General features: G+C 47.2%; 1 protein-coding gene across 1 annotated transcript; it reads left to right on the top strand.

The window, feature by feature from the left end:
• Positions 1-9: 9 nt before the first annotated feature.
• Positions 10-4006, top strand: LOC127301545 (uncharacterized). The gene is made up of 5 exons (XM_051331811.2): positions 10-204; positions 293-353; positions 1488-1595; positions 2335-2644; positions 3676-4006. Exons 1-5 carry the CDS (start codon positions 64-66, stop codon positions 3695-3697), a joined length of 642 nt encoding a protein of 213 aa, XP_051187771.1. The 5' UTR covers positions 10-63; the 3' UTR covers positions 3698-4006.
• The last annotated feature ends 8889 nt before the right edge of the window (positions 4007-12895 follow it).

Here is a 12895-nt window from a genome sequence, read left to right as displayed (position 1 = left end):
GAACCAGTCCCCAAACCAATCCTTGGCCGCCGCTGACAGCCAGAAGCGAGAGGGAGAGGGATCATGGTGGCGCCGAACGTGAAGGCGGAGACGATGAGGCTGATGGACCGGCGGGCGGCGGTCGAGGCGGAGATGGACGCCATCATCGCCGCCCTCTCCGCGCCCGGCGGCCCGGGCATCGCCGGCGGCCTCGTCGACGCCGAGGTACCCCGAACCCTAGCCTTCCTCTCCCTTGGGCTGCTCAGTTCGGTTGCTAATCGCGGTTGTCTCTGCCTCCTCCGCTGCTTACTAGGGTTTCCCCAGGGCCGACATCGACATCCCCGCCGTCATCGCCCAGCGCCGCAAGCTCGGGGGTAATGCTCTTCACTCGAATTCTGCTCGCATCTGCCATGTCGATGCGCTTATCCCACTGTATCGTCACAGTTAACTGCCAATGCGCTTCACTGTTTTGTGTTTGTTTCGATCCTATGCCGTGAATCTTTTGACGCTCCACTTAATTAAGCGTTCGGGATTATGGATTAGATTTTGCCAATATGGCAATATTTGGGACCGGTAATTGGGATGCAAGGGCTACTACTTGAATTGAATGTCATCTTCTAGATCTGCGGTGTGGCCTGATGAAGGTGGCAATTATATGGGTTTAAACCTGGCAAGCGTTCAGCAAATTAGACATCAGGGCATGCTCTGTTAGCATCAGTGGCAAAGTGTTAGTGTAGTAGGAGATAAGGGTGGGACATGTATGGTGCTTTTACTCGAATTCTGCTCGCGCGTGCCTGTCATGCCGATGCGCCTGCTCCACCGTATCGTTGCAGTTAACCGCCAATGCGCTTCACTGTTTTGTCTTTTCTTTTGATGTATGCCATGAACCTTGCGATGCTCCACTTATGCATTCGGGTTATGAATTAGATTTTTGCGAATGGTAATACTGGGAGGCTGGTTGGATGGCATCCTATAGATATGGGGGTGGCCTGATGAAGGTGGCAATACTAGCTATGAGTTATACCTGGCAAGTGTTCGGCAAATTAGATACAAGTGCATGCTCTGTTGGCATCACTGGCAAAGTGGTAGTGCTGCAATCTTGAACAGATATAGGAGATAAGGGGGGAAAGTTATGGTGCTGTCTGTTGTGCTGCATGGAACTGGCTAGGGCATGCTGACCTGATGATCTTAAGGTATAGAGAAAAAAATCGACATTTTTGTTGGTCAGAACTGAGAAGTTCAGCACAGGATGAACTTAGATGTATTCTAGCAGAAATATGAACTTAAATTTGTATTCTACAAAAAAAGGATGAACTTAGGTGAGCCGAGCCTGGGTCACTGTCTTGTATTTTCTGCTGAGTAGCGCGTTACCATATTGGCCAGCAGGATTAGTAGGTGGACTAACAATTTCTTTTTCATCATTATAATCTATGTACACTACATCTTCTCATTATGCTGTAACTTGTAATTGGTACTTACACTGCATAATGCCCACCTGTCAATTGCAGAGCTGAGGAATGACCACAAGGATATTACAAACAAAATTGAGAAGAATTTGGAAGCTTTGCACTCTACAAAATTAACAAGAAACGAGCAATCAACTCCAAGAAGTTCTGGTAAGTTTAACAGTGTGCTCACAATAAATTGTGATGATGGGGAATGTACATCCAAAAGTTAAAGATCTTGGCCAACTGTATCTTCTCAGACGTCTATAAGGAGGACATGGCAATAAATATATCTTATTTCCCATAAATACTGTTCACAAATATAAGCCATTTCTGACTTTCACATCCACAATGCATGATTGTAACTAATTTTTGTAACCTAATATACTAGCCAAATAGTAAAACTTGTGTATATGGAAATACCCTGCAAGAAAAATCGAATGAAATCATTTTGTTTAGTGTTATATGGGGGCATTTAGCAAACTATGAACTTTTTATTATATTTAATGGTCCAAGTTTCAAAAGGGTTGCCCATATGTATTCAGAGAAAGAGGGAGTTGTTCGAAGTTCAGCTCGTGTGGAGTTCCTTGCCTTCGGTGGTGTGCCATTGTTTTCTTTTATGACATCATCTTCTAATAATCTTTAGAACCTGAACCAGCACTTTGTGATTTAGTCATGTTCACTAATGCTGTCACTTGAAGTACCTGTAGTTACAGAATTGTTCAACATTTCGAGAATGATTTTGAAAGGCATAAACACACACTGATAATCAGTTGATGCCATATCATTATTTGCACATTAGTGTGTTGAACATCGAGTTGCATTTTAACAAGTTCATGCTTGAGCATGAGTTAATTTGTAATGAAGGAAATTAGAGTTGCTGATCTCCATCATATTTGATCGTATGCAGGTACATCAGTTCCTCTGCGTGGTGGGTTATCTCAAAATGATCCCATGGAAGAGGATGTAGTGACCAAACTTCCTTTTGCCATGATTGATGAGATAGCAGAGGGTTCTCCTGCTGCTGTGGATGGCTTGCTGCTTGGGGATGAGATAGTGAAGTTTGGGAGTGTAGAAGCTGGTGACAGGTTGCAGGAAAGGCTTGTTTCTGAAGCCCTTTCCAATGAGGGAAATCAAGTACCTCTACTTATCAATCGCCAGGGATCACCAATGAACTTGACAATTACACCAAGAAGCTGGCATGGAAGAGGGCTTATGGGGTATGTTTTACTAAACCTTTGTATGAATTGTTCTTTTGTGCTTTTGGCCAATAAAAAAGTAGATCTTCCTTCTTCAGTAATTTGAATGTAAATATGTAGGTTGCCTTTTGTTGTCACAACAGATCCTCCAGTTAATCCCCATGTTACATATCACTATCAAGTTTGACCAATTTTATGAAACAATATCAACCTCTAGTCTTCTACAACACCATATTAGTTTCATTAGATTAATTGTAAACTATATTTACGTACTATATAGATTTGGTATTTGTAGATACTAGCATATTTGTCTATAGACTTCGTAAATTTAAGAAGTTTGACTTAGGACAAAGCTAGATCTTTAATTAATTTGGAATGGAGGAAGTATTTTATTAAGAACAGCTTTTTCAGTAAATTAAAGAGAACCCGACGTCCTTGTACCTAAGTAACTTGAAATTTGAGGGTGTAGAAAGTTTTGTGCTACCTCCGTTTCAAATTAAGTGTCGCAGGTTATGTCTAGACACTGATGAGGTATATGTATCTAGACGCATTTCAGTGTGTAGATACATCCGTATCTAGACAAAGCTGTGATACTTAATTTTGAACAGATGGAATACCATACACAACCGCATGTTTTGTTGTAATGTCCAACCTTGTCCGCAATTTGCCCTCACCCTTTGCCTCCTCATCGCCAATCCTACCTACTACCAGGAATCGATCATATATTACCAGAAGCAGCATGTGTAATGCTGGTGAGAACCTTACCCTGTTAGGATTCTTCATCCCACGGCATAGGAACAGAATGAAGATGGGTCACTTGGTGCATGCATCAATGTCTGTTCTTTGTTAGTTCTGCTACTGCCTGTTCTTTGTTAGTTCTGCTATTACTTTGGTGTAATTTTTTTTATCGGTTTACGGATGCCAACTGCACAATAGATGAAAATCATGTTATCTCTAGCTGGCAAGTTCACTATGTGTTAACGAGCTATACGATTATTCATATTTCTTCATTGATGCTGTCTGAACCGCGTCTTGGCTTCTGTTTCTCGCAGGTGCCATTTCAGAATCTTATGAAGGGCCAGTCTATATTCTACTGAAGAATGGTGTGCTTTCACGTCTGTGCTTGTGCAGACAGCTCTTTCAGCTCTACATCTCAACATCGAGCTAAACTGATAACCTGAATGCCTGTAGTACTTGCTTTACCTGTAGCTGAATTACAGTACACTGCCATGTGGAAAGCAATCCAGCTTGCCTTGGGTGCTAGCTTTGTTTGGTACATTACCCTCTTGCTTTCGTGATGTAAGCTCGAAAAAAGAACTATGTCTTATCACCTTTGGTAATGATGTAGAAAACCTGAAGGAAGTCAAATGGAGTTGAACCGTATGGACAGAGAGGGGAAAAAAGCCATTTGTCTCCAATTGTGGAAAGGTCCTAACTGGTCTTGGTCTTGCAAAACAGACTGCTCAACAAGAGCAGTAGTAGCATGTCGGTTACTTTGTAGTACTTGTGTACGCGTAACGACTAGTGAGAATGCATCGCTTCCAGAATTGTTCTACCACGCCTATAATATTCAGCACCCACCTAATGCACGTCACTAAGCCGTTGAGCACCAGCTTTAGACTTGAGTCTAGTAGGCCCAAATTGCATCCGAAGTTCCCTTGTTGGTGTCTGTTTTCACATACTGTAATGATACTTTGTAGACCTGCTATTTATAAACATGTATCGGATTGATTAAGACTCCCATCATATATAAGACGTGCGAACAGACAGATGTAAGACCTAGCCTACTTGATTCTTCCCCTAATGAAAAATATACACGGTAGAGTTTGTTATGCCTATATAGATAAATCATTCGTCTAGTGGGCATTCCTATTTTTATATCCAATGGTGCTGCCTTCACTGATTAGCTCCACTTAAACTTCTAAAATTAAGAGTGCTGTTGGTTAACGTAGGACAACATGTGTCATGGCTGCTTCTTTAATTTGATATGCTAAAAGTGTTCGGATATTGGCGTTCTAATCAATGGTAAAGGGTCGTCTCATAAGCGTGTCCCCTTTTGCAGAATTTTTGGAGGCTAAAGAGACAAAGGCCTCCCCCTGCGAAGAGGTATGGAACAACCTCTGCTAATGATTAGAGGTGTGACCCAGCAAAGATATCGCCTTGATACAAAATTTTGGACGGCAGCATAAAGGGAAGATGGATCTTATAAAATGCGAATCCATGATGTGGAGCCGGTGCCATGTAAAATGTTGACAAATATGCTGTACCTAAGAAAATTAAACGCTACTCCATAAGTGGTAAAATAGTTCATGGGACCTTATAAGCACTTAATTGATGGAGTTATATTCGATGTACGCAAGATCATTCAAAAACGAACAACAAAGAACTACGACACAACATAGGATCACATGAAAGTTGTTCAAAACCAATAATGGTACAATGTTGTTATCACTATAATTTGAACGAATATGAGTATTCCAACGCATATAAATCAACACTAATTCAATTCCTTTTTCAAAGGTCATGGTTTGGATTTGAATCCAAATTATTGGGACATGTCAATCATTAAAAGCTAGAAAAAAATGTCAAACATAGTTCATGTTTATTTGCCATCATTGTACTTCAATAAAAATGCTACAGATTTACATGTTTTTTTTTTCTTGTGGAACAACCACAATGGTTGAGTAGGGAATATTTGTTATTCTATCAATCAACATGATACAATATGAGTAGGAGCGTATAGAACAATATTATAGATAAGTTTGTCGTAATATATAATATGAGTAGGAGCGTATAGGAAAACCTTATAGATAAGGTTACCGTATACTACCAATATTGACACAAGTGACGCTTTTTTTGAATAGGTTTAGTCACCTCGTTGGAGCAAGGCAGGAAGACGTGGACGGTGGCTGGAGCGGAGGCTTGAGTCGTACTGTACTCATCGTGTCGTGAATGCCACCAAACTACACAAGAGGCTTAAGTGAAGGGTTGAATTGTACTCGATTCATCAAGACAATACTAAGCTACTCTTCCTCCGTGTTGATATGAGCCGGACTGGCCTCCTTAGTGTCGACCCTAGAGTTCCTCGAACAAACTAGAACAAAGGTTCGAAGCTCCATGACCCCCCCCCCCCCCCCTTGGTTCCATTCAAGTGAGAGTGACCGATTTCCATACCCGTGAGGGGCTTTTCTAGGCTAGGGATTCTTGACAAGAGACCATGTCGTTGCCTAATCGATGGTACCTCGGAGGAGGGATCCTCACGAGGGGGAGAAGAAGTAGGGGCCATAGGGCGGAGTGCTCTCGGGACGGTGGTACGCGATTTACCCAGCTTCGGAACACCTGCACGATGACAGGGCCTACTGCTGCTTGTCTGGAATTATCTGGGCGCTTTCGCGTTGTTACAATGAGTTGTGGTTGTCCCTCTAGGGCTCCCGGGATCCGGCTTATAAAGGCGCACAGATCTAGGGTTTACATGGAGAGTCCTAGCCGGAATACAAGTTGCCTAACTACGGTACAATGTCTTGCCGTGCTCGTCAAGGATCCGCCTTCCTCCAAATACGTGCTGGATCCGGATACTTCATGGGCTGTCACGGATCCGGCCTCCTTCGTAGGTCGGTTGAGATCCGGCTTCCTGTTCCTGGGCTGGACTTCATCCTTCATGATCTACAGCAACTGGGCCGCCCGATGGGCCACATGCCTCATCACCAACTATGGGCCACCCGGGCTTGCCGGATCTAGGCCATGCCGTTGATATACCCATAAAGTATACCCACAACAGTAGCCCCCGAAGTTCTCCGAGATTCATCATTCCTCCGACTTCATTCAGCTCGGATCTGAAGAGAATCTTGAAGAGCTTCAAAACTTTTTACTTGATTCCGGGTTCATTCACTCGAAAATCCTTCATCTTCAGATCACGTATTGCAACGGAGACTCCGCTTTTCCCGCGTACAACCTCCTTATTTCCCGCTCTAAATTTTCGCAGATGCAAATCTTTAGCCGGAACTTTCGGGAGTGCATGGTTAAGTTACCTCCACGTCGTTTTACCGCACTTGACCTAAGACACGTGTCATCCATCCAACGGTGCGACCGTTCCGTTTCCACCATTGGATCCGAATCCCGAATCTCCGCGAATGGCCTATAAATACCCCACGGCTCGGTAATTCTTCATTGTTTCACCGCATCTCACCACTTCATCTTCTTCCTCGCGCCGCGCCGCCCGACGGATCTCAACTCCGGCGAACCTTCCTCACGGGAGCTTCTCGCGCCGACGCCTCAAGCCTCTCCCCCAACCAAGATCGCCACGGTTGATCAAGAAATCAACTCCGCCGCCGATTCGTGGTCATCGGAGGCTCAAAACCGCCAGTTCGTCGACCTCTACTTCGCCGGAACTTCGCCGGACCGTCGCGCCATTGCCGGTACGTGCACCGGTCTTGTAGAAGAAGAAGTAGCTGTAGCGTAGATTTTCCGGTTACTCAACTTAGCTCGCATGGGTGCAGCCGGAAGCATGCCTCACGGTTCTCCTCACTGCACTGGTAGTTCTCCGAGTAGTCCGGATCCCAGTGCCGTGGAACCATTTTGCCCGGATCCCATTGCGTATCTACCACCATATGTTTCCGACGTTAGGCTTGCTCAACCGTTCTCCGCCTCTTCCAGTACTTTACTAGGCCGGATCCCAACAGCCCAAGAGCTCGAAGAGGAGCTACAAGGCCAAGCTAGAATGGCAGCCAAGGTACAACCGACGCGGAGCTCCGGGAGCTTCAGAACGAAGGCATGATCTCCGAGCATTGTAGTTTCACGCGCGACTCCGACATTCCCAATCCCGACGCGGACGAACGCGTCATGACAAAGGCGTGGGTCGAGCGCGGATTATCACTCCCTTGCTCGGAATTCTTCCTCTCCGTCCTCGACACATACGGGCTCCAGCCCCACAACATCTGCCCCAACTCCTACCTCCTGCTCTCGAACTTCGCAACTCTCTGCGAAGGGCATCTAGGGATCCGACCTGATGTCAAGCTATGGCAGTTCTTTTTCCGAGTGAAGAAGGAGACGAAAGACAAGGCCATGCTGAACTGCGGGAGCATGACTTTCATGCTCCGACCTGGCCGTATGTATCCACCTCACGATTCCCACGAGTCCGTCTGGTACTGGAACGCCGGATGGTTTTATGTGAAGAACGCATCAGTTCCGAACGTCCACGATGGACTCCCGCCCTTCAGCAACACGCCTCCGGAAGAATTGGCGAGCTGGAGCTTCATCCCCACGCTTGCCCAGACACCCATACTGGAGAAGGCCGCGCGGAGGATTTCCTGGTTAGTTCATGATGGACTGACAGGAGCCCAGCTCACCCTCAGCTGGTTTTCCCGGAGAATCCAGCCCCTGCGCTACAACGCACGCCTGATGTGCGCTTATACTGGGGCGGACGATCTCCTCCGAGTCACTCGCCACGATCTTCCGGCCGACTCCCTCAAGAGAAGGTTCAAGACGTTGGTGAAGATTCCTAGGGGCCAACAGGTCCCGGAATTGATTAAGGATATCAGCACACACGACAAATGTCCTCCGGTAAGCACTTAATCCTTCGTATTACTTTATCCTTCCACAATTTTCTAAGTGTTTAACTTGTTCTGCTCACCCTTTTCGCAGCTTGACTCTTTGGCGGAAGAAAACCTTCGCACCATACTCCGAGTTCCCGTTAGCGGTGACTCGGTGGAAGAGGATCCGGAAGACCCTGAGGAGGAAGAAGAACGAGTGCCCCGAAAGGCTGCTCCTCGACCTTCAAAGCGTCCCCGCGCCAAAGTCTCTGGCTCCGACGCCGGAGGCAGCGGCGAGGCTTCCGCCAAGAAACCCAGGGCAACCAAACCACCTCCGCTTGACTCCAGGAAGGCGGAGCGCCAACGCCTGAAGATGCTTTCGACAGCAGGGAAACCTTCACGTCCCAACATACCGGGCGCAGCGTAAGCTTCCGAGTAACATGCGCTGTTTATCTTAGTAAGCTGTGTTATGTATACTTTCCTTTTACTTGCTCACAGGAATCCGAACCCTACCACCGCGCGGACCAATGTTCAGGAGCATATCACTAAGTATATGCAGAAGAAATCTCCCGCCGTTGGTCCTTCGACGCCCGTTCCGCCAAGCGCTCCACAAGCCCCCCTGCAGCCTTCTCCTCCTCCCGCGGACCAGTCTCCGACTCCTGCTGCACCCACTCCACCGGAAGTAATTCCGGTTAGCAGCGACAGAGCGAGCGGAGATGGTTCCGGCGGCAAGGGTCCCATCAACGACGAAACTGAAGGACGAAAACAGGGGGATGCAGAAGTTAATTCTTCTGGCAAAGCTGAAGCGACCACAGGGGATATGGTCGTTTTCCCCAAAAACTTTGGAGATCCGGCCGATCTTACTTCCACCCCGAAAGCCTATGCCACGAAGTTTTTTAACAAACTAACGGAGGCGGAGAAGTGGGAGCTGGAGCAAGATTTGCTCAATGCTATGCTGAACAATGCCTGGGGCAAACCAGACGTTGAGACGTCGGAGATCCAGGACGCCAAGAAAAACATTGGCGAATTCTTCGACAAGCTTGTTTGCAAGCAAAAGGTAACTCCCCAGTAGCCCCCAAGTATTAAGGCGGAAACTTTATCAGTTAACGTCTGAATACTTTTAGAGAACTCAATCTGAAAGGAAAGTTTGAAATGTCGTGGTAGCCCCCAAGCATGATGGCGGAAAAAATTTCCAGCGACAAAACCATGATGGCGGAACTCACTCCATTTCTGACTGTGTTTGCAGGAACAAAAAGCCCTGCACGAGTTGCACAAAAACATTGCGCTGCAGCGTCGTGTGACCATCAGCCAGGCGGAGAAAATCCAGCACTTTCAGGCGGAGAATGCGACTCTGAAGAAACAACTTTCAGAAGCGCAAGGTTGGTTTCCGATCACCTGACGATTGTGGGTTATGTCCCACACTTTCCAACTTTGATGCTTTATAAAACTATGAACAGGTGCCTCCTCTTCTCTCGCTGCAGCTTCCTCCGAGTTGGAGACTCTACGAGCTGCACACAAGAATCTCGAAGCAAAACTCGCAGTGGCAGAACAGAAACTTTCTGAGAAGAACTCGGAGCTTATTCGGAAAACTGGTGAGTTTGAGCTGAAGAGACAAACTGACAGCGACATCATCCAGAAGCAGCAAAAAGAAATTGGAGGTCTTCGCAAATATATGGAAACAGCAGAGAGCTGCTGGGACCTGCTCAACTCCGACGTCATGGGTACGTCCTTGAAACTTGTACGACAGTATGTGTGCAACTTGTTGTATTTAACAAAATTTGCATCTTCCATATCCACTCGGATATGACGAGGAACGTCGGAGTCAGTTCCCGCGCGATGACCTGCTTCAGCTGGCCGGAGAAGACTGCAAGGATCTCATCTCCGCCTCCAGAAAAATCTGTCACAACCTCAACATTAAGAAGAGCCGAGTCTGCGATGTGCGCAAGCTCATCAAGAGGATGGATTTGCTTCCGGAGCTGGTTGTGGACCTGCAATCTTCTTCAGCTCGGGGTGCAGCTGCCATGTCCTTGGCTATGTGCTTAGCGCACAATCCGAGTTTAAACCTGGACCTGGTGACTTCTGGCGTTCCTCCGGAATGTAATGTCAATGCGCTGCTTGACGCAGTTAGCGGCTATGATACACGCATTGCTCGGAGGATCCGCCATGATGAATTTTATGAGAAGGTGGTTCTTCCTGCTGACGAACCTCTCGAAGCTGAGCATTTGGAGGATCGCGAAGCGGAAAACAGACCCGCCCAATCCGGAAGCCAGTATACATGGACAAGCTCAAAGAACCAAGGTGGCGCTGCTTCTCCGACTGCAGCTGGAGCAGAAGAAGATGAAGATGTTTCTTCGCCTGCCAAAGACGCAGAGAAGGAAACTCCGACTGACGCAGGGGGAGCTGATGCCAACGTGGAAACTTCTCCGGTTGAGGAGAAGTAAAAACTTAGTCCTGCGGAAAAACAATGCATCATTTTGGCCCCAGCGAGGGTTTGTAATATAACTTTAATTCTTAAGTATCTAGGGACGAAACAATTATGCGTGGGCGGAAAACTTATCCTGCTATCCGTTAGAATTATTTGCATGTTTCGTTTGTGAAAAGCAAGTGCTGGTTTGTTAATTTTCCGGCTTACTCGTTTGACCTTCAACGAGCCGGAAAACCATTGGCCGGAAACGCTCGCCTGCGGTGACGAAACCTAATGGCGTCCATCCATAACCGCGGAAACAAGCCCCCAGCCTAGGTGCCGGAAGTCGCTACCAGGAATCCACGAGTTCGCAACGAAAAAAATTTCCACCAGAAAACTTAAGCTTACGTCCTAAAGGACAATTTTGAAAATCACAACTTTCATACACGCCTAGGCGGAAACATCCAGCCCTGCGGTTTTAGTCGGAAAAACATACACGATCTAAAATGAACAAGTAAAGGAGGTAAAAGACTCAAAGAGTGAACCATAAGCTTTATTTCATTGATCATGTATAACTATTACAGAGTTTGTAACTCGGAAAAAATATGCTAAGTGTAGAAAGGACGTAGCTGTGCGATGTTCCAAGGGCGATCTGTCTCGTCGTAGATGTCATCCGGATCCTCACGCTTGCGTTTCCGGTGCCAATTAGCAGGTCTATCCTTCAGCTCGCGGAAATCAACAAGGTAGTACGACCCGTTATGAAGCACTTTGCTAACGACGAAGGGTCCTTCCCATGGAGATTGCAGCTTATGGTCTTTCACCTGTCGAAGGCGGAGGACCAGGTCTCCTGCCATGAAGGAGCGATTCCGAACTCGACGACTGTGATAACGTCGGAGCTTCTGCTGGTAGATGGCGGAGCGCTGGTCAGCTAAGTTCCGAGCTTCCTCGATCAGGTCCACAGATAGCTGTCTGGCCTCGTCAGCTGTTTCTTCATTGTAGGCGGAAACTCGCGGTGAATCGTGGATGATGTCGGAGGGGAGCACGGCTTCGGATCCGTATACCAGGAAAAATGGGGTAAACCCTGTTGATCTGTTAGGGGTAGTTCGTAAACTCCACAAAACAGCTTCCAACTCATCAGCCCAAGCTCCAGCTGCTCGTCGCAACGGTTCTTCAAGGCGCGGTTTAATTCCTGATAATATTAGGCCGTTAGCCCTTTCAACCTGACCATTGGATTGTGGGTGAGCCACAGAGGCAAGGTCCAGCCGAATCCCTACTGTCTCACAATAATCCCTCAACTCTCCTTGAGCGAAGTTTGTGCCATTATCTGTGATTATGCTGTGTGGGATGCCGAATCTCATCACGAGGCTGCAGACAAATTTTAGTGCCGTAGCACCATCGGCTTTCCTCACTGGCTTTGCCTCGATCCACTTGCTGAATTTGTCAACAGCGACCAGAAGGTATTCAAAACCGCCAGGAGATGATCTTTTTAACTTACCAACCATATCGAGCCCCCAGACCGCAAATGGCCAGGTGATAGGGATGGTCTTCAGCTCTTGGGCTGGAGCGTTTGGTTGAGTAGCGTAGTACTGACAACCTCGGCAGGTCTTGACTATTTTGTCAGCATCTTCTTTAGCTGTGAGCCAGTAAAAACCTAGCCGAAAAGCTTTTGCAACGAGTGACCTGGGGGCGGCATGATGCCCGCAGTCCCCTGCATGGATCTCTCTGAGGATTTCAATGCCATCTTGATTGGAGACGCATTTGAGAAATACCCCTGTTGCACTTCGTTTGTAGAGCTGTCCATCAACAATTGTGTAGGATCTTGCTCGTCTGACGACCTGTCGCGCAAAGACCTCGTCCTCTGGCAACTTCTGATCGATGAGGTAGTCCAGGAAAGGCTGTGTCCAAGCCGGAATGATAGCCATCACTTCCCTAGCCGGAGATACTGCCACTTCTGGGTTTTCCGGGTTAGCGCCCTTCACCGAGGGTATCCGGAGATGCTCCAGGAAAATTCCAGGCGGAATTGGCTTCCTGCCGGATCCGAGCTTGGATAGCATATCTGCCGCTGTATTATCGTCTCTCCTGACGTACTTGACTTCGTATCCGAGGAAGCATTTGGCGATCTCGTCAACTTCGTCTCTGTAGGCCGCCATGACGGAGTTTCTGGCGTTCCAGGTTCCGGCTACTTGTTGTGCCACCAGGTCGGAATCTCCACAGCATATAATGTGCTTGATCCCGATTTCCTTAGCGATGCGCAGACCGTGTAGTAGAGCCTCGTATTCCGCCATGTTGTTTGTAGCTTCGAAGTGGATCTGCAGAACATACTGCAGTTCTTCTCCGGTT

The sequence above is a fragment of the Lolium perenne genome, chromosome 5 (genome assembly GCF_019359855.2).
Source record: "Lolium perenne isolate Kyuss_39 chromosome 5, Kyuss_2.0, whole genome shotgun sequence".
NCBI lineage: Eukaryota > Viridiplantae > Streptophyta > Magnoliopsida > Poales > Poaceae > Lolium > Lolium perenne.
This window is presented reverse-complemented; position numbering and strand designations above follow the sequence as displayed.